Here is a 20,588-nt window from a genome sequence, read left to right on the forward strand (position 1 = left end):
TCGGAAATTTCGGACGCCATTTCCCCGCGCTATATCCGCAAAAATCCACGCAGCATGTACGCGCGTGTGCCGCACATGATGGCGCAATTTGTAGATGTAATAGGACTACATGCTGTCCAATTTGGAGATAATTGGATGAGAAAAATTTCGAGGACAGCCAAAATTGGACTCGGCCTACGGCCTCGTCCAATTTGGCTGTCAGAGGAATTTTTTGAAGCATTTATAGAGTTACCCTTAGCATTATTGAAAGCTAACCGTAAACAGGCTAACCGCAGAGCTATTTAGGCTAACCGGAGTGCTTTTAGGCTAACCGGAGTGCTATTCAAACGTTTTGACTGCCGGCCATTTTATAATAGTCTACGTTATAAATCCCGATATACCGGGTGCCGGGCTCACCAAAATTAGTATTCAGCCATATAAACAATGATTTGACATTATTAATTAACTGAAATTTGTAAAAAAATCGTTTTGACTGCCGGACACGGAGTATTTTGAAAAACCTGTCCAGCTGCCGGACATAGAGACACAGTGTTCTCACTTCGCTTAGCTCAGCACACCCAGGTTTTTTGTGCTTCTTTGACAGTTCTAGTTGTGATTATTCTCCCTCATCTCGAGTAAATCAGTCGCAACTACTGAAGAATCCATTTGAAAGTTTGAGACGTCCAAAAGGTGAGGAGAAAAGTCGGGAAATTCCGCCATTATCAAAACATAATAAGACTTAGCGAGCTACCATCGCTCGCTGACGTTTGATGGCAGTGATAATAAATACAACCTGATTGGCCAATACTCGGTTCTTTTATTTATCTTGGCATTTGATTGGTTGATGGAAAGTATCCAGATTTTTCTCAAGTTTCCCAGTTTTCCCAGTTTTCTTTTGCTTGCCCTGCCGGGTTTTCTTCCCTCCGTGGATTTTTCTTTTTTTTACCCGAAATAGGCGGGGGGGGGGGGGGGGGGGTACAAGCCTTTCCCCTAGATCCGCCACTGTCATCAACCTCAAGATATGAAAGCTTTTCAAGCAGTTGTGAATGATTAACGGTGTCAAATGCTTTGGCAAGGTCCAGGAACACAGCCCCGGCCAGACAACCATTGTCCATGGAGTGAAGGATCTGATCAGGAAACTTAGAAGCGGTAGTAACAGTAGATGAGTTTAGTCTTAAACCGAACTGATTGGGCGAAATCAAATTATTCTCTGTTAAATAGGTGTAAAGTTGAGGGTGAACCGCCTTCTCCAAGATTTCGTCAACTGTGGGAAGAAATGAAATCGGCCTGTAACATCCTGTTTCCCGCCCTTCTCTCCTATTCTTTAGCTCGCCATTTTTCGCACTGCGCCCCAACTAACTGAACCCTGGAAGAGGCTACTATACAGGGGGCCACCATGGCCCGTCCGTATGTAGTCCTTCTCTAAAATCCTGTATCCGCCCCAGGGAAATTGAGCAATAAAAACAAAGCACGTGCAATCTGAGGTATCACTCCGATTGTCACGTGGCATCTCAGATCAAGAGTTAAAAGAAGAGCGCACTGTCGCTGAAATAAGCGATTTGCATGATGGCGTTGTTATTTGACTATAACTACCAGAATTCTTCACTCTCGGGAGTCTGTTTGTTATATATGCTAATTAGGACAATTGTTATCTTACCTCTGCTGAAGGCTTCAAAATTTAAAAATCAAGGAAGAAAATACATAAATTTAATTGTGGTACTAGCTTGAAGATCGAGTAAAAGCAAACTCGCGCACATCAGGAGCCCATTACTCCTGCGTACATCCAGAACTGGTCCACACACCTAACCCATCCTTGTTTCCGTCTACCTCGATGGACTAATTCCTGATCTATCAGCCTGGATGGGACATCGTGTCCGATGTTGTGTGTTTCTCAGAGACGAGAATGTTTCTCCGTTACCCCACCCAACTGGGATATTCCTGGAGAGATCGAGAGACTGGACTCTAGTGTCACGGTAATGGCGGCCTACATGTGATTTTCTGTGGAAGCCGTTGTCGCTGGTTTATAAAGGTAAGAGAGTATAAGCTAAACTATAGGGTAAGTAGTATGAGTATGAGTAAATGTACTAAGTAAAGTATAAGCTTGCTAAAGAATACAGCTTCACCTCTTTTCTTCTTTCTGAATGTAAAGGAAAACAGATATAGTGATTGTGTGCGGTCCTTGTGTTTTATGTTCGTGCTGTAAAGGAAGGCCCAAGGTCCCTGTATCTTGATACAACGGACTAAAGCTAGTTATTCTATGCTCGTTCTCTTCGCTCAGTCGAATAAATAACATTTCTGCTCTAAGTAGAGGAGACAATACAACAAACTAGAGTGGAGGTAACCGTCAGCAATCGAATTTATTTGTTAACTAATAAGAAGTTGAGACATGTACACGCTGATAACGATATTGTGGAGGCACCGTGGCCTAGTGGTTAGCAAGGTAGACTCTGGATTGAGTAATCCCAATTCAAGCTTTGGCTCCAGGGGCCATTGATTTGAATTCTTAGACAAGACACCAGGCCATAGCTAGCTAGAGGCAAGACAAGGCACTTGCCTCTTGCAGATTTTATCCAACAATTTTTTTTTTAAAAAAGTACTTTTAGTGGGAAAAATGGATTCAGAGTGTCAATTGGCTCATACGAATCGATGAAAAATTAGTCGACTCCCGACTGACTGTCCACCAAGATGTCGATGTAGTATCGATCAAGTGTTAACTGAGATGTCGATGGAGTGTCAATCGAGTATTGATTGAGGGTCAGTCGAGGTTATTGATCAAGCATATCGATCTACACTCGACCGCAGACGCTTTTAGTACACGTGATCTGTAATTTTTGTCATCATGCATCTGACACGTCAAACACTAGCTATGCAGGCACAAGCACTAATTGGGCAAACAAGACTAGAGTGACTGTATTTGTACCACCAAGGAGGAGGAGGAGGTGTCTAAAAGGAAATTGATAAACAACAATTCTAATTTTCACCAGAATTTCTAATTTTTTCGTGGGTCATGGGGAGATACACCCCCCACCTCACAGCCCTGTAGAGGCTTGCACCTTAGACATTTGCAAGACTTGTAGTGTTTGTGTTTAAAGTCTGCCTTCAGTTCTGAGACACTTTGCTCTTACAGTACCTTTCTCCACCCAGGTTTAAAATTGGTACTGTTAAATGTTCTACCTGGGGGGTAACTCTGCATTGGACTATTATCCCATTCAGGGGTAGCAGAAATACTTATTGTCTTTTGACGAGTGGAAAGTAGGAAAAGTATTAGTGGAATAGACCACTTAGAATGACGCAAACATTACCTTTGCCAATTTGTCAGTTAAGTGGGATGACAATGACATGCAGCGGCTTATGAGTTAAATATAAACTTGAATTTCCTATAACTGCTGACATGGTGATATAATTTTACTCCCTTCAGGGAAGTAATGGAGACTAGATACTTGTACTTAAAATCAGTGAAAAGTGCTGAACATGTGGGGCTGCAAATTTTAGAAAGTAGTTTAAACAATTCTAATAAAGTCAATACTTAATCTGTGTTTTCCAAAGATGAAAACTCTGAGTGATTAGCCTGTTCAACGTCATAACTAATAAGGAAACAAAAGTCTCCACATATTATATTTAGTATTAAAATTAATGTCCACATATTATGTTTAGACAAACTGGAACAAGGATAGACTTAAATTTATAGCAGAGCTCCGGTGGCCCGAAGGGCCGCCAAGCGGAGCCCCATACTCATGTAGGAAAGATAAGGAAACCCATGAGTTAATTTTCTCATGGTTATTATGGCTAGCGGTATTGCTCGTGGGCGCGTACGCACGACGGCGACGACGATGATGACAGAGTCGCACAACATGGCGGCCATACTCCAAATAAAAGGTTGAGAGACATGCACCTTGATTTACCATGTACTTCTTTGATATTGTACATCCATGTTATGATCAATTGACACAAGATATCTGCTGACCAGTATCACGTGACCATATCGCGGGCTCAAGTTTACAGCTCATCGAGGTCGTGTGTTTTTTTGAAGTTGACCGCTGACCAAGTGCTGGTTTTTCTATTGGATCGTGGGCTCAGCTCAGGTTAACTTGTTGAAAACAGTGCAGGATTGTTCGGAAGCCGGTTAACGCTAATCCAGGATTAAAAGTTAACTGAATTAACTTTTTCTTCTATACAAATGTTTGCTGCTTTGTTTTTGTGTTTAGAGTGATTATTAAAACTCAAAACAGAAGGCCAAACAATATACAGAAAACCTCAACGCAAAGTTACAAAACTCAAATCAAAATTCTAGCTACCTTTTCCTGGGTTATTTGGCTCGGAACAACCCGGCCCAGGAGCTACGCTTTTAGGCTGGCCTAAATCTATATATTAAACCACAAGGTGATATACTTGTGGACAGTTGACAGAAAGCTTAACTTGCATATTTGATCAATAATATTGATCTGAAATTCATCAGAAAATTGTGAGGAGGGCAACCCTAAAACCAGGAATCTGGAACTGGAATCTGGAACTGGAATCTGGAACCAGAATCCCAGAGTCCAAAATCCAGAATCTGGAATCCAGAAACTGGATTATTGATATTGAGAATGATGAAAGAAATAATTCACTTCAGCAATACCCAATAAATAACTAATTTATAACCCTTGATCGACCCTTGATTGATATTCGATCGACACTCCATCAACACCTCGGTTAACACTTGATTGACACTCATCAATATCTTGGTTGACAGTCGGTCGAGAGTCGACTAATTTTCGATCAATTCATATGAGTCTGTCGATACTCGGCTGACTATCGACCGACTGTTGATCGAGTGTCGATAGAGTGTTGACGGGTATCGATCGGGATGTCTGTTGAGTATTAATCGAGACGTCAATCAAGGGTATCGATCAAGAGTGTCGATTAACACTCGACCGCGAATGCCTTCAGTACACATGATCCGGCATCTTTTAACAACATTTGGTCCGATCCCATTCGTAAACAAGGAGTAGACAGGAGTAAGTGTGCAACAGTTTCTAGAAATTATCTAAATATCAAGGTGGATACGAATATCTGGTGGTGATTTGTAACACTATCAGTGTGAAAATAGTGTTGTTAATGGAATAAATCTTGCATGTTGGGAAAAACATTTTTACAGGAGCCAATTTATCCCTAGCAAATCGAGAGTGAGCATGAGCACGTGACATGGAAATCGAGAAAAAGCGTTGGGTATCGTTTTATCACCGCGTTTTAGGCCCCGTCCACGTTACGACGGAGGAATTTGAACACGGAGGTTTCACTTTGAAAAGGCATCATATGTTTACTTTTCCGTCCACCCTACGCTGGAGATATTTAAAAAGTCATCATTTTGGATTTGTATTTGAGAATAACAGAGTAAGGCCCGTTCCAAACGCCGCTCTATTCATGCGCCGAACATAACTGATGAGTTAAGTACGGCAGAAGAGCGGCGTTTGAATCAGTTTGGTTCGGCAGGTTAGGTTTGGTGCGGCAAACAATATTAAATTCGGCAGGGTCTGTCGCACTATGCGACGTTGGAGCGGCAGCTGATTCATACGGCGTTCTCCTCATGGGTCGAACCTAATGCATAAATTACTGTTATGTATTTTTCATATAACGGGACTCGTGATTGGCTCAAAACTGAGTGGCGTGACCTGTCATGCATGAAGCTCGAAGTCGTCAATAAAAATAAACACAACGAAATTAAATATGCCTTCGACTTAAGAGAAACGGGACTGTACAAGCGAGTTTCTTTCGCGCAAATTCATGTTTTGCTTTTTCTTCGTGATAATAGGCCAGGTTTTGCGATTTCCCTTTAACAAGTCGAATTAACCGGGAGAAAACCTGTCTAAATACAAACACTGAACCTTGAGTTTGAATTTGCTTCCCTAGATATTGCTATAACAGCGAAATGTTAGTCACAGCTTTTCTATTTGGACAGAGTTATTGAATTCAGAACGCGTATTTTCTCGTCGAAAATTGTTACCACCGGCTTCCCGAATTAAGTTCGACGCAAGAACGCCGTCTGAACCAGCCGGCGCTCCAAAGTCGAACTTAGGGCTTCTTCATATGAGGCCGGTAACCGGGCTGGCTCGGTTCCCGGGACGAATTTTGTTGTGGGAAATTTTTGCCCGATCTACCGGGATAAAATCTAAGAAACCGAACCAAAATGGTGGAACATAAACTTGTATCGTTCGCGGCTGTCGCAGCTTTGTGGACTCTTGTAACTTTATTAATAAAGCTAATTCGCCTGTGGAAATACATACAAGGCAAAAATTATGCCATTTTGGCCGCTATGTTGCGAGGGCGAAGCTATTTCGTCTAAAATGTTGCGTCCCCGTTACCTGGGCTGGAGTATTCATATGAGAAAAATTTCAGTCCGGTTACCGAGATCTCGGTCGCAAAACCCGAGATCCCTGTAACCGGGCCAGCCTGGCTTCTCATATGAACACATCGAAATTTTTACGAAGGAAAGAGTGGCGAGGCGAGATCTCGGAAACTGAGCTAACCCGGTTGACCGGGCTCGTATGAAGAGGCCCTTAATCAAGTTTGGTTCGGCACATGAGTGGAGCGGCGTTTGGATCGGGCCAAACACAGAATAACACAGCATACATTGCCCTTCAGAAAAGTATTCAATAAATTTCAGTGAGAGTAAGGACTGTAGCTGATCTGATCTAGCTGGTGACCTAAAGGAATTTCCCAGATGTATATTGTTGTTCCAATGTCGACACAGTGAGTGAATGCAGTGATGATAAAGTTACTGGCTCCGAGTGAAACGTGTGAAGAACATGAAAACAATGTATCTCACACCAAAGAAAGAGCAGAGTACTGCAAAATTTTATATAGGTTAACAATTTATTTTGGAAAAATAAAATTAGGATCAGTAGTCCCATGACTGCGCCTTGAACACGAATTGTAAACCGGTTCCCACCAGCCTGCCCGAAAAGTAACAAACCTAATATGATATTTTCTTCGTCATTTTGTTAGGAATACGGCACAAACATCTATCTTGACAGAAAATTTGACATACCGCCTTAAAAGGGAATCAAGTCCAACATCCGGGTTAGTGGCGGAAGGAACACATGTTTTTCGACAAAACGCGGCCTAAGTTTTAAGCCAATCATAACCTGCTTCGATGGATATGGCAACCAAGATACCAGAGGAGGCGCACGCATGCAAGCATTGCGGACAGTTCTTTAACCAGTTATCAGCTTACAAGGAGCATGAACGAATTCACACAGGAGAGAAGCCGTATACATGCAAGTATTGTAATAAGTGCTTTGGCCAGTCAGGAAATTGCAAGCAACATGAGAGAACTCACACAGGAGAGAAGCCATATTCATGCAAGCATTGTGATAAGCGCTTTCGCCAATTAGGACATTGCAAGAAACACGAGAGTACTCACACAGGAGTAAAGCTTTATACATGCAAGCGTTGTGACAAGTGCTTTAGCCAATTAGCAAATTGCCAGAAACATGAACGAACTCACACAGGCGAGAAGCCGTATGTATGTAATCATTGTAATAAAAGCTTCAGCTCCTCATCACATTGTAAGCAACATGAACGAACTCACACAGGAGTGAGACCGTATACATGCAAGCATTGCAAAAAGACCTTTAGCCATTTAGCAAACTGTAAGGAACACGAACGAATTCATACAGGAGAGAAGCCATATACATGCAAACATTGCGAAAAGTGCTTTAGCAGCCACACGTCTTGCAAGCAACATGAACGAACTCACACAGGAGAGAAGCCGTATACATGCAAACATTGTAATAAGGGATTTAGCAAGTCATCAAATTGTAAGCAACATGAACGAACTCACACAGGAGAGAAGCCGCATACATGCGAACACTGTGATAAGGGCTTTAGCCGCTCATCAGATTGTAAGCGACATGAACAAACTCACACGGAAGAGAAGCCGTTTGCATGCAAGCATTGTAATAAGAGCTTTAGCAGGTTATCACAGTGCAAGCGACATGAAGGAATTCACACAGGAGAGAAGCCGTATTCATGCAAGCATTGTAATAAGGGCTTTAGCCAATTAGCACATTGTAAGCAACATGAACGAATTCACACGGGAGAGAAGCCGTATACATGCAAGCATTGTAATAAGGGCTTTGGCCGCTCATCAGATTGCAAGCGACATGAAGGAACTCACACGAAAGAGAAGCCGTATACACGCAAGCATTGTGATAAATGCTTTAACGACCCATCAGCTTGCGAGGAACATGAACGAACTTACACACGGGCGAAGTCGTATACATGCAAGCATTGTAATCAGGGCTTTAGCAAGTCATCACATTGGAAGGAACATGAGCGAACTCACACAGGAGAGAAGCCGTATATATGCAAACATTGTGGTAAATGCTTTAGCGGCCCATCAGCTTGCAAGCAACATGAACGAACTCACACAGGAGAGAAGCCGTATGCGTGCAAACACTGTAACAAGTGCTTTAACAAGTCATCAAATTGTAGGCGACATGAACGAACTCACACAGGAGAGAAGCCGTTTACATGCAAGCATTGTAACAAGGGCTTTAGCCGCTCATCAGATTGCAAGCGACATGAAGAAATACACGCAAGAGACAGTTCTTTAAAACGCAAGCAGCATGATCAGGGCTTTCAACTAAGACACGTTCCGGAGCCAGCTGCAACTCAGGGTGGGAAAGCGTTTGATGTGTTTTCTTTGAGTGAAGAAAGTACAAGCGAAGTTGAAAGCTTTAGCTGTTGGATTTATCAGGAGGAATTTAGTAACGAGACGCTCTCCGCATAGGCTCAAGGGTTTTTTTTTTCGGGCGATGTGAGTGCAGGCACGGGACTGCGTGACGCACTCACCTCGCGCAGCGGATTCTATAATGAACGTTCGAATCTCTGCGAAGGAGAGACCTAGCGAGGCATTCTTCCTTTCTCTAAATGGTAAAACTGGCCTAAAAGCAGCAAAAACAGCACTAGCCGAATGTTCGATGCTAGTAACATTTCTGCCAAACCATGGCCAAACCCATGTCTTGAAAGAAGACTAAATATATAAATAATTAAAAACTAAAAGGACAATAACAAAAGAGACCAGTCTTTTTAAATGACACTTTTAATCTAATATTTTAAAGTTTCAATTGCGAATGTACAATACTAAAAGTTTTTTTACACACAAATCACAAAGTCAAGTTGTTCCAACTATATACTTTATCTGAAACGGTCGTGTTCTCCAATCTGTGTTTGTATCCTTGAGCTTTGTAATAGTTGTTGAGCGCTATTTCCCTGACGCTATTCACATCACTTTAAGTCGATGTAAGGGGCTTCTGTTACTGTTCTTGATACTGCAGTTTGGAAAGTGATCCCCCATGTTGACTAGAACAAAACAACAAGACGACAAAGTCAAAAAAGCAGAGCCGTTGTAGTTAGTTTGGTTTCCGAGTGACTTTCACAATAAGTTAGCTCAAATCAATTCTGTTCGTCGCGCCGACCACAGCGGATGAAATTAATGCAATAGGCAAAACAAACTTGCACCGAATCGAAGCTCGTTCCCAGAGCTTTTCCGTTGAAGTTTCGAAACTTCAAAGGTAAACCACAGGGAACTAGATTACTATGCACCTAGCGCCAAGTGCGGACTCTTAAGATTTTTCTTTGGTCAAGAAAAGTCTAATGAAGTCTATTTCTCCGCTAGTTTCTTTAACAGCTTGATTTGACAATGATATGTGACGTTTCTCAGTAACGTATCTGACTTAAAAAATACAAATATGAGCTCAGATAATTCTTCGGCGTAACTTTGTTGACGACATAAAACGAATTTTATTTCTTACCAATAATATATTTAATTAATTTTGTAACGATAACCAAAATTCATTCGTACCATTTCTCCTAAGAAAAGGAGTTCGTGCAATTTCTTCCTGATAAGTGGTCTGGTAAAGACCCGCGAACTGCCCAAAGTTTCTGTTCATTCTCGATTGGCTGTTTCTCGAGGGAGGGGACCGCTCGCCTTGTGCCTTGCGAGGGACGGGTGGGAGAGAGCAGCTAGAGCCCTTGTCAGCTGGTATCCAGACCATGTATGTCTGAAGCTGTAACGGGAATAAAAGAACAACAAGGATAAACACAAAAGAAAAAAGAAAACACTTTAGATGGCGAAATTAATCTCTCGTTCAGCTGGGCAGTGGTCAAAGAAATTGAAAGGTGTTTTAAGGTATATTTATTTTTCTTACCCTATCGCCAGTTTGAAAAGGGAAGAATATCGTGGGATGTGGATTGTTCCTGCTCACGTGACTAAGCACTGTTTTTCTTGTCCTCCTCGCGTCATGTGACCTGCGTTGCGCATGTGCCTGTGGGAGGTCTCCGCTGCGTGAGGAAAAAATAGAAACGAAATTAATTCGGGGGGGGGGGGGGAAAGATGACTTTTTCAATATGTGCAAATTCTAGCCTGGAAATCAAACTGACAAGCACTTGTCAAGTAAATAAATCGGGTTGTTTAGAAATGTTTACATTCAACTCAATAACATCAGGCCCTAAAATCGCTTGAATGGAATACTTCTTTCTTTGACAGTTCCATTCCACATAAGAGAAAAAAAATTAAGTGTTGATAATGACAGTACAGCCCTCAGAAGAAAAGCTCGATAGTGCGGGTTACAACAAAAAGTAACCTTGTCTGACGTGAAAAGTTCCGAGTTATTAAGCGGAGGCAGCGTGGCCGAGTGGCTAGGGCGCTGGACTTGAAATCCGGAGATCGCATTGTTGACAGCCATGAAGGGTAAATGGCAATAGCGATACAGTAATTAATTCAGAAAAGAACTAAACACGAAATAGTCTAGTCTAAGCATGGTCAAATACCCGCGAAAACCTGAGAGTTCCTTTAAATGCCTTCTCAACAGGGCGTGGAAATTTTTCCTTTAAACATTTCCAGGTATTTTGTGGAAGTTCTACAGTACACATTTGCCCCTGTTGTTGCTATGCTGCGAGTCGCCATTGTTTGGAAAACTCAAATGAATAAAATGAATTACGTTTATTTTAACGAATAGAAACTTACCCGAACATATTAGAAATCGGAGGTTTCTTCAAAGCATTCTCGAAGTAGTTCTTCAAGTTTTGAGGTAAACCGACTGGAATCTGCCGAGCTCTGGCCTCTTTCACTGCAAACACGAATACCACAACAGTAAGGCCGAGCCATGACAGTAAAGTACAAATTGACAAACATTTTCATTTCATGTGCATCCAAAAAAATGTACCAGCTTTTAGAGTTAAGTTAGGGGAAGAAAGCTTTATTTTCTTTACCTGTTGTTGCCCAATCTTTATAAGGTATTCCTTGGCCCTTTGGTGGAATTTCGTAGACAGTTTCTCTCATCGTTAAAAGTTTCAGCGTGTCAAATGCTTCGCCAAAGAAATACTTTGCACACTGGACGCGCTTTCGCAAGGCACCTGTTTAAGAAGGGATCAGATTTCCAGCGGAAAGTGGCACCAGTATTGGACGGCCTTAATAACTTAGCCGCTTTGCGCAACAGTGTTAGGCAATTTTACGAGTTTGCGTTCGTTCAAGTAACTTGAGCTGTAATCTCGGTGTTTGCTGCTGCATTTTAAGTATTTGTTTAGTAGATCAGAACATCTGTGTGTTCCATTGTTGGTGGAATTATCGCGTTGTGAAAAGACGGCTAAATTAGACCTCACCACGGTCTGTTAACCCTTTGTTGGACACAGAAATTAGATTTACAGCTTAATTTTGTCCATAATCTGTTGGCTGGTTTGACACGAAAGCAATATTTACCGGCTAGATTGGTAAATAATCACTGCTCTAAATGTCATACCACTTAACGGAGCACTTTCGCAACATCTCTTTTTCAAGTCCTTAATGAAGTCGCGAGTAGGTGGCAATGAATAATTTAATGTTGTTTGCACTTCATTTTGTTGTTTAACAGCCCTTTGAGAAATGTGTAGCTTATTTGCATACAGATTAAAACAGTCTATTCAAAGTAGTGTAATTTCGTTCGTGCTTGCAATAACCGTACCGTTATGGACGCAGCTTAAGCAGGAAAGCAATTCTGAATTAAATGATCCACCTTTACGGTTATTGTCGTTATTTGGTTCTAAACTATGTTTGCTGATTTTTGTTTTTTAAAAAATGTGTTCCTAGTAATCCTAATTAGTTTTCTTTGTACATGACAGTGCATATGGGACTGATGCATTATTCAGACAAAACAGAAAGAAACTTAAGCGAAGATGCAAAAAATTAAAATAATAAAAATAGAAAATAAAACATAAAATTCGTCAGACCGCGCAAGATACCAAACACCCTTCAAGAGAAAAAAAGAGCCTTTTCTTACGATACGTATGCTTTTTCCGTCTCCTGTCCGCTCAAAAAAGAGATAAAAGAGGCTCTGCTCGCAGAGTGGATACCAAACCACAGACTGCATAAATTACTGAGCAGCAGCTTTTGAAGCTGACAATAAAAATAGACTGTGGAAGCCGCGGTGTCCTAATAACGCTAGTGCGCTGGAATACGGGTCGAGCGGTCCTGGTTCGAGCCTAGGCTCGGGTCACAGCCAGTGTTTTATACTTGGACAAGACACCACAGTCTCACAGTGCCTCACTCCACCCAGGTGTATATAAGGGTACGAGCAAATTAAATACTGGGGAAAAAAGAGAAAAAAGAGAATGGTCACTGAAAAGGTCGAGGCTTACACTTTTAGCTTGATCCGAGTCTGGTTTTTAGACAAAATATTGTCGCCGATATTCAGGAGTGGCATCGATTTGCATCGTATTCAAGATATTTTTGTTTTCGAGTTTAAAAATAAAAACAAAACCAGTAAGTCGAAAATGCAAATACCAGCCCATGACTATGCTGTTTGTCTTAATATTTTATTATAACTAATGTGTACGTTGTACATTTGCATTGAAACTTTCGTGGAACTAAATACATGTAGTTAAAGGAGCTACGTCACGGATTGGACATATTGAAAAGTTTAGCCTCAATTTCGTCGTTTGTAATCCGTGTCAATCTTCTCCATCCTTAGCCATCCTTGTTCCTTTATGGTTTATCAGTATCTCTTTGGTGTTTTTCTATCTTATTAAACTGTTATTTTCAGGTTTCCTACCATTTAAAGGTAATTTTGTATGTGGCCAAAATAACTCAAAATACCGTGACTGAGCTCCTTTTAAGGTTTGCTTTATTTTGAAACGTAACTACACATTGCTTCCACTCTTAAACAGTTGGTGAGTGCATAAATACGCTATGATGCTGTTTTGTAGTAAAATTATATTGGTTAGCTACATTATTCTACTAAGATAAATGATCAGACTTTGGCTTCATTTTCTTCGCTTCACTCGTCACAATCATCGAAAATGTATTGGTTGAAGTCTGTGTGGCCACACCCAATAGCCCTGCAAAAGATTAATGGCAGACATAAGGGAAGATGGGGAATAGAGATCCAGATTATAACAGAGTAGGGAGCTCGAGAGTAGGAGACAAGGCAAGGATGGCAGAATAAAAAACGGTAGATTAATTTCTGTTTTTGTTGCATTGTGTTTCTTAATTCACTCCAAAAATGCAAGTAATCCGTTGGAAAGAGTAGAAAAGTCCCTTTTCGACTTCTAGCCATCGCTAGCTTCCAGTTATTATCCTTCAAGTAATGAACCAAACTTTCCACAAGTCAGTGGTGCCAATTGCAAGTGTTGTACTTTATGCTATATCACGATCAGAGTTTTCAAACGGTGGCTTAAGGTGGTCAACGTTTACTGCGAGAAAAGCTCAATGGAACATTGCTCACGTACACCGTAAAAGCGTCAATGCATTCAGAACAGTAACAGTGGAAAAAGAGTTACTTCCTGGTGGTCGCTGCCTTATCATTAGTTAACAGGACAAGCATTTTTTAAACTGATTTTCCGTCAGAAACACGTTAGAAAAAGTCACGTTACTTGGTAACCACTCGCACTCTTGAAAGAAAAGTGAAATCCACAGGCTCACTTAATTCTATGCTAATTGTTTGAAGCCAAAAATGAGACTCACCCTTTTAGGATAGTTGAAAGCGTTCGTCATTGTTCTCGGGTGTGGATTATTTTTACGCAGTGGGGAGGTGGGGTGAGGTCCTTGTCTCGGATAGTTGCTCTCTCTAAAATTGGCTCTGTAAGTGGAGATCTCAATAGGATCCTTTGAGGGGTAATCGTATGGAGGTGGCCTGAAGAAGAAAGGAAATGTAGAAGAGAAAGAGAATTATGAAACTAACTATATTTGAATGAATACAAATATGCAAATATGAATGAATGCAAATGTTTTTTCTTCTCAACTAATTAGGTCTTACATCTTCATCTCTTAAATTCGATCACAGTCAAAATTGCTTGCCAAATGTCTTATCCTTGGAACTGGTAAATATTAAAAGACGAATATACTTGTATCTTGTACACAAATTATTTCGATTCGCGCACAGACCGTTTATTTCGCGCCGCCGTTACAGTCGATCACGCAATCTCTTTCATCAAACTTACTTGGCACTTGGTGCAGCGGGTCCAAATGTTCCTTGGAACTCGTCACTGTACTTAGTTGCCTTATTTACGATGCGATAGTTGGAGTAATTAATTGGAGCTGAAAGTCAAAATGGAATAAAAGAAAAATGTTGTGATTCATGACAGCCGTGACAGGACAAGTTGCTATAATTGTTATAGATTTCTGGTTTAGTTAAGAAATGTTAATATACTCACGCAAGCTGCTGGTGGATCTGTATTTGAATGACTTTGGCGGATTCACCGGCTGATTGATGAAATCCTTTTGATATGTGGATTGTATTGGAGTTGCTGCAGATAATGAAATCAAGCTTCATTGAGCATTTACAATGTGAAAGCTACTGTTTAGCCTGATGTTGCTTAGTGTGTGCTTTTATAATGCTGTGCATATAACGTGGTTCTGAGTCTAAGAATGACACCCAGTGTGTAGCGTTATTTCAAGTGCTAATGCTAATGCTAATGCTAATGCTAATGCTAATGCTAATGCTAATGCTAATGCTAATACTAATACTAACAATCATAATAATAATAATACAAATTTTTAGACAGGATAAACCGATCAGTGAATATTGTACTGTTCGAAATCTGCTCTCATCTGTTAGCCTCACGTCTGCATTTGAGTGTGTTTGTGAGATTCCTAAATAAGTAAAAAATACGAAGGTCTCTTTACCGATAGGAGGTAGATATCTCCCGCCCTGGTAAGGCATGTCACATGACAACGGCTACTGACCAATCAAAACCGCCTCACCGGCAAGTTATCTCCTCAAGTGGGCATTAAAGTAGTATCTGTATGAATAGGAAATACGTGGATATTAATTACTCTCATTAATCTTTCCCAGAAATAGTGCAGTCATTCAATTCAGTTACAATAGGATAAAGTCTATATTTGAGATCTTTTTTACTCCCTGGCCATGAATCGAAAGTGGAGCTGAAAAGTAGATTGTGCAATAAACTTTTCGCAGAGTACAATGAACAATTATTAATTTTAAAGATTTTATTTGTCTTAAGAGCAGTTTAAGTGAACAGTACTGTAATTTGCGTACTGTAATTTGCGGCGCAGATTTGTTTATCTGAATTTGCTTGTAGGGCTATAGACCGTTATTTGTTGATTAGTAGAACGTTTGATAATGATGGCACACTGCTGTTTTCGAAAAAATTGCGATTTTAGTGCTATATAGATCTTGTTTACTCCTAGGTAGGCAATTGTGCAAATGTTATGCAAACAATTTGCTATCAGGAAACAATCAAATAGACAATTCAAGTTGACATTTCATTATCTCACCAATATGCAAGATACATTTAAAACAATATTTCAGCAGAAACTCATGCATCTATCAATCGTCTAACAAAATTAATGTTATTACGATCATATTGTTTAGCCATGCAGAAGAAAACGCGGTCAGTGAGTCGCTTTCCTTTAGCTAAAAGCCTCTTTAAATACGGCTACCCTTGCACGTAGTGAAACGTTTGGAGTCACGTTGGTTATCAAATAAAATGGGCCCCACGGTAGATATACATGTGCGTTCATGATCACTTCAGCGAGTCACGAAATTTGATCAGTACCACAAACACCTTTATACAAGTTTGTTTGTAAAGAAACGTTACAAAATGTACACTATGGCCTCTATTGTTTTGCGTAAAAACGTGTTTGAGATATCGTAACTCAAAATCGCCGTTAAAAAGTGCATTGTTTTTTTCTGAAAAACTTGCGCAGTAAAAATCACATCTGCTTAAATGTAAGTCAACCCATACAACTGAAACCTTTGTTTTCTTACCTTAATAGAAGAATCGAAATAGATACCTTTAAGATTATACAACCTCAGTTTAGCGTTTAAGCGTTTCCACGGTTTCCACGAACTTAATCAGCTAAATTCCCCTGATAATTACTTGACCGTGATTGGTTGTTTACACTTGTGTACACGCCATTCAAATCCTCCTTTGTTTAGTCTGTCTACTCATTAACACGCAATCAAACACTCAACGAAAGGACATTAAACGAGACCGTCTATAAACTAGAATAGAATTAGTTTGTCTCTGTTTTATAACTCCATAAAAATGAATTCAAGATGAATTTCGACTACAATCGATTCAATCCAGCGGATTCTAAATTAGCTTCTGCAGTTCTCTCAGTAAGTCTGGGTTTTTGAACAGTGCAACACTCTCTTAAGGTCCTCCTATGGCAAAACTCCCTGGAGACAAGATGAGTTAATTCAAACAAAGAACTGTAAATATTCGCGAATTCATTTACTTTATTCAGTATTCAACTCAAGAAACAAAAGGCGCTGTTTTTGGTTTCAACACGAGCTTTTATTTCAGTAGTCAGAGCATTCAATAATGTATTCTCGCACACAAAAGTACTTGATTACCAACACTCTAAAAGAGTGTTTCACTTTGTGTGTTTACTTACTCAGTCTTATTTACATCAGAAATCCCGGTCTAATTCACCGCCATTTTGAATTTAGCAGATTCAAACATGGCGTGTTTTTGATAAAAATGTGTGAAAATTCCCATTCCTGAAATTTGTTTATCCGTTGAGAGAAAGATTGCCTACATAGCAAGATAAGAATGTAGCTTTTCCTGGTCTAGTCTTTCGAACACTCACAGTGGCAATAATAGGTACTCCAATCTCGCATTGTTTTCTGGGTAATTAGGACAGGCTCTGGGCTCAGGGCCACCTTCGCGGGTTACTTTCAATCTTTTTCATAACTTGAATTGAAAAGTCAAATATAATTATTTATCTGCAGGCTGTAGTGAATTCACAATTATCGTTGACATGGCACAATGGATTGCTCTGATTTTCATTACGTTCATATTTGCTTAATATGTCTCCTTTTTACACAACATTTTCCAAATTTCCGATTAAAAAGTTGTGAATAGTTCTGTGAATACTTCAGTCTGTTGTCTTTGCAAGTCTAGTTCCCAGTCTCCATGGCCGCTTCTTTGGGAGGGCACATCTAGTAACGAAAAGGAACAATGTAAATTAGTGTATGAAATTCTTCATGGCTAAAATTTACTTGTTCTCTGTCCTGCTTGCAAAACAGTGCTCCACTCCACTAACTTTTTGAATGAACAGTAAGCTTACATATTTAAGAGACAAGATCAATTTTATTTAGGGAAGAAAATAAAAGTAGCATTAAATAATACTACCTTGAACGGGAGGAACATAATCCTGTTGGTAAATGGACCGAGTTTTGTCCCGGCACACTTTCTTCAGGAGCTCAGAACTGGAAGAAACTCCTGGTGCATGCACGGCACGGCTCAGTGGGGGCAGCTTTCGGTAATGGGACCATACAAAATAGCCCTACGGAGAGAGAAAGCGTATCAGTTAGATTTGCCATCTTACGTTCCAGTTCTGTAGCAGTATAAAGTGAGGAGAGGATTTTTTTCCGGGGCTTGGATCGTAAATCTGATTTGCCAAACACAAATTCTCCTCATTAATCCAAGGAGAATTTTTCGTCAATGATCAATCTCCTTCTTCTCTTGACTTTTAAGCCTAAGTTGGCATATTTATATTAAGAAGAAGTTATATTCTAATCACTTATTTGTGTTGCCTTACCTTGCTCGGATGGCCGAACACCTGTTCCATGTTGTGAGGATGGGGGTTGTTATTCCGGCTTCCAGAGGAGGTGCCAAATGGCACTCTTATGCTAGGTTGCCCCTGGTGACTTAGAAAATGAGTCCTGTATGTGGAGTAAACCGCTGGTTGTCCCGGTGGGTAGAATCGCGATGTTCGTACTCTGCAAGGAATTATGAAAGCAATGTTAATAATTGATGAAACGTTTTCAAAGCTACATCAGTCGGGGACAAGAGTTTGCAAGAAATGAGGGACTTGGTTTTTTGACTCTCACGACCATCAACTACTGGCGGTCAAACGTACAGGCTTGGCCGGACTACGTGCGAAAATTTCCATAAAGACCGCTCCGCTTGAGAGATGACAGCCTAACTAGCTAGAGGCGAGTGTTTGAATTGTCAACTTTCGTCCTGTGAAATCCGTCGTTAACACTGAAAGGCAGTGATGTTCAGAACTTAATTAAAAGCTTTTAATTGTACTAAAAGAGTCTCATTTAAACAGTTGCAGACTAAGACTGAGTCGAAATTCGATTATCTCAGGCCTGCTGCAAATCTGCTTTGGAATTGAAGAAGATACTATTTTTCGTCCACAGAGATTACCTACAACTTTCATATTTAACCTTAATCTGTTTTGGAAGTCTTGTTACATCGTTGACTGTCTCTGTAAGCACTGTCTGTTCTAATACTAAGAAAGCCACGTGTAAAAACAAATAACAGTACGGCTCAGAACAGTTTAATTGACGAGCATCTCAGTAGGACACGGAATCGAGTGTGACGCGCGAGGCAAGCGCGATAGCAGTGTTTCTCTCGCACGATTTTATTGGATCAATCGCCGGTATTATGCACAAATAAAACGCGCGCCGAAAAATAAAATAAGATCACTTGTACCCGGACTGGGTGGGAGTAGAAAATGCACGGAAAGGTTTTGTTTGTAGCAGCTAGTCAGTTTATACCTTGCATCTGGGGCTGGAGGTCCAAAAGTACCCGTGTATTCCTTGTTGTAAGTCGACATAAATGCAGATGGGACTGGACAAAAGGCATCCTGTGAACTGGAAGATACTGCAATAGTGACAACAGAACAACAGAGTTAGTGAGGATTATCTTGCCTGCACATTCTAAGCTAAATTGGGTTTCCATTCGGCAATGTTCTGGCAAAGAAACACAACAAATTAACAGAAAGTGAATTCGTCTCAGCCTCAAACACTGTTTAGGTACATAATGGTGTTTCGAAAAAGAACATGCAAATTTATATCCTAAGTATAGTTTATCTCGTATCATTGTTAATTTAAATAAAAATCTTTGGCGGCATTGCTTCATTTACTTAATAATATCGCTCTAGAATCTTCAGTTCTCCTTTGGTTGTACCTCAGCTGGAAATAAATGCCTCAAAGACAGACAGATAAAAAAGTATTCATATTTCTATTTATTCATAAGATTTTGATCGCATGATCAAGATCTTTATACTAACTAAAGATGGCACTTTTACTGTGTCGAGGTATCGTTGTTTGATCATTCCCTAACCTGTCGACTAACTAAAAGCCAAGATAAAGGGGAACTAGTGATGATAATTCCCGAGAAACATTGCCACTTACTCGCGCTTGATGTCGTCAAACTTCTCATTGCAAAATTAAACTACGCGGAGAAAACAATGATCTGCTGTGTGATGCCGGGATGTTAATTTGCAAACTTGAGTTATTTTGTGCAGCGTAGATTGTGAAAGGCTTCACGTTTTTTCCAGTGTTTAAATCTTTGCTTGCTTCCTGCAGTGAATTACCTCAAGGCTTCAAAATGCTGCTTAAGAAAAACATTGGGCATTAAAATGAAACGTAAGTGTTTTGACGAACACGAAACAGCTGAATTTGTGTTGCTATGTCAGACCGACTCGGTTGTCAGGCATTAGAATACAATGTGGCCGTATAATTACTTTTTGAGTACACATGTTGGTAGGGCATGTGGGATATAAACTGTGCAAGCAAAACGTGGATTAACCCATTGTTTTTAGTTTAGTATAAGAACAAAGACACTTATGCCGTGTAAACAATGTGTTAAAGAAGTACTGAATTAATTAAAACGTCCATTTTGGGCAAGTACGAATAATTACGCATATTTCCAATCTACACGCAATTCCGTTATTTCCGTGTACAATTGAAAGCACAAGTACTGCTTATTACTTCACTTTTTTCGGCTCCAATATTTATAGTTCAAAACTAGATTCACATTTTTACTGTACAATGATAAGCAAAGTCTACGAGAACGAACAAAAAGGTGAGGTTTATAAACAAAGAACAATACAAAGGTTACGTAAAACCTGCATAAAATTATGATTTAATATTTACGTACAAATAAGTGTTTTTGCGCGTGGTGAACGGTAGATAAGCGTACATATCCAAGAGAGGTTGATCTTTGCAGTTAGCAGCCGACTGCTCTATTAGGAATCTCAATGAAAGGCAGAAAGAGATTCAATAATTACTTTACTGCCCTAATCCATTGCGACATCGACTCTGCCGAACTTGAAGTAGCGTTTACTATAGACGATTTAAAAGTCAATTCCATTATAACTCTATTGC

General features: G+C 40.2%; 4 protein-coding genes across 4 annotated transcripts; 1 reads left to right on the plus strand and 3 right to left on the minus strand.

Moving 5' to 3' along the window:
- Positions 1-1,819: 1,819 nt before the first annotated feature.
- On the plus strand, positions 1,820-9,038 carry LOC110057722 (uncharacterized). The gene is made up of 2 exons (XM_020764307.2): positions 1,820-2,008; positions 6,964-9,038. Exon 2 carries the CDS (start codon positions 7,112-7,114, stop codon positions 8,750-8,752), a length of 1,641 nt encoding a protein of 546 aa, XP_020619966.2. The 5' UTR covers positions 1,820-2,008; positions 6,964-7,111; the 3' UTR covers positions 8,753-9,038.
- A 10-nt stretch (positions 9,039-9,048) lies between these two features.
- Positions 9,049-11,331, minus strand: LOC110057724 (uncharacterized). The gene is made up of 5 exons (XM_089274030.1): positions 11,236-11,331; positions 10,991-11,093; positions 10,173-10,305; positions 9,827-10,031; positions 9,049-9,324 (listed from the first exon to the last, which is right to left on the minus strand). The coding sequence occupies exons 1-5, from the start codon at positions 11,303-11,305 to the stop codon at positions 9,245-9,247; spliced, it is 591 nt and encodes a 196-aa protein (XP_089130156.1). The 5' UTR covers positions 11,306-11,331; the 3' UTR covers positions 9,049-9,244.
- A 1,461-nt stretch (positions 11,332-12,792) lies between these two features.
- LOC110057673 (uncharacterized) lies at positions 12,793-16,320 on the minus strand. Its single transcript, XM_089274029.1, has 6 exons — positions 16,227-16,320; positions 15,122-15,237; positions 14,650-14,742; positions 14,437-14,533; positions 13,961-14,129; positions 12,793-13,335 (listed from the first exon to the last, which is right to left on the minus strand). Exons 2-6 carry the CDS (start codon positions 15,156-15,158, stop codon positions 13,288-13,290), a joined length of 444 nt encoding a protein of 147 aa, XP_089130155.1. The 5' UTR covers positions 15,159-15,237; positions 16,227-16,320; the 3' UTR covers positions 12,793-13,287.
- A 416-nt stretch (positions 16,321-16,736) lies between these two features.
- Positions 16,737-19,931, minus strand: LOC110057649 (uncharacterized). The gene is made up of 5 exons (XM_020764241.2): positions 19,614-19,931; positions 18,975-19,080; positions 18,008-18,188; positions 17,599-17,752; positions 16,737-17,405 (listed from the first exon to the last, which is right to left on the minus strand). The coding sequence occupies exons 1-5, from the start codon at positions 19,639-19,641 to the stop codon at positions 17,311-17,313; spliced, it is 564 nt and encodes a 187-aa protein (XP_020619900.2). The 5' UTR covers positions 19,642-19,931; the 3' UTR covers positions 16,737-17,310.
- Positions 19,932-20,588: the final 657 nt, after the last annotated feature.

The sequence above is a fragment of the Orbicella faveolata genome, unplaced genomic scaffold (assembly GCF_042242905.1).
Source record: "Orbicella faveolata isolate gen_17 unplaced genomic scaffold, um_ofav_v1 contig_35, whole genome shotgun sequence".
NCBI classification, from domain to species: Eukaryota; Metazoa; Cnidaria; class Anthozoa; order Scleractinia; family Merulinidae; genus Orbicella; species Orbicella faveolata.

Excerpts from the sequence above, each read along its gene's own strand:
- LOC110057673 (XM_089274029.1), bottom strand. The coding sequence starts at position 15,158 with ATGCCTTACCAGGGCGGGAGATATCTACCTCCTATCG. Across the intron at positions 14,130-14,436 it reads CCCGCTGCACCAAGTGCCAA|GCCACCTCCATACGATTACC; the intron begins GTAAGTTTGATG and ends TTTCTTCTTCAG. Across the intron at positions 13,336-13,960 it reads CTTTCAACTATCCTAAAAGG|GGCTATTGGGTGTGGCCACA; the intron begins GTGAGTCTCATT and ends AATCTTTTGCAG.
- LOC110057649 (XM_020764241.2), bottom strand. The coding sequence starts at position 19,641 with ATGAGAAGTTTGACGACATCAAGCGCGA. Across the intron at positions 17,753-18,007 it reads TGTTCGGCCATCCGAGCAAG|GGCTATTTTGTATGGTCCCA; the intron begins GTAAGGCAACAC and ends CTCTCTCCGTAG. Across the intron at positions 17,406-17,598 it reads TTATGTTCCTCCCGTTCAAG|ATGTGCCCTCCCAAAGAAGC; the intron begins GTAGTATTATTT and ends TTTCGTTACTAG.
- LOC110057722 (XM_020764307.2), top strand. The coding sequence starts at position 7,112 with ATGGATATGGCAACCAAGATACCAGAGGAGGCGCACGCATGCAAGCAT.
- LOC110057724 (XM_089274030.1), bottom strand. The coding sequence starts at position 11,305 with ATGAGAGAAACTGTCTACGAAATTCCACCAAAGGGCCAAGGAATACCT. Across the intron at positions 10,306-10,990 it reads CCGATTTCTAATATGTTCGG|CGGAGACCTCCCACAGGCAC; the intron begins GTAAGTTTCTAT and ends TTCCTCACGCAG. Across the intron at positions 10,032-10,172 it reads CTTTTCAAACTGGCGATAGG|CTTCAGACATACATGGTCTG; the intron begins GTAAGAAAAATA and ends TTCCCGTTACAG.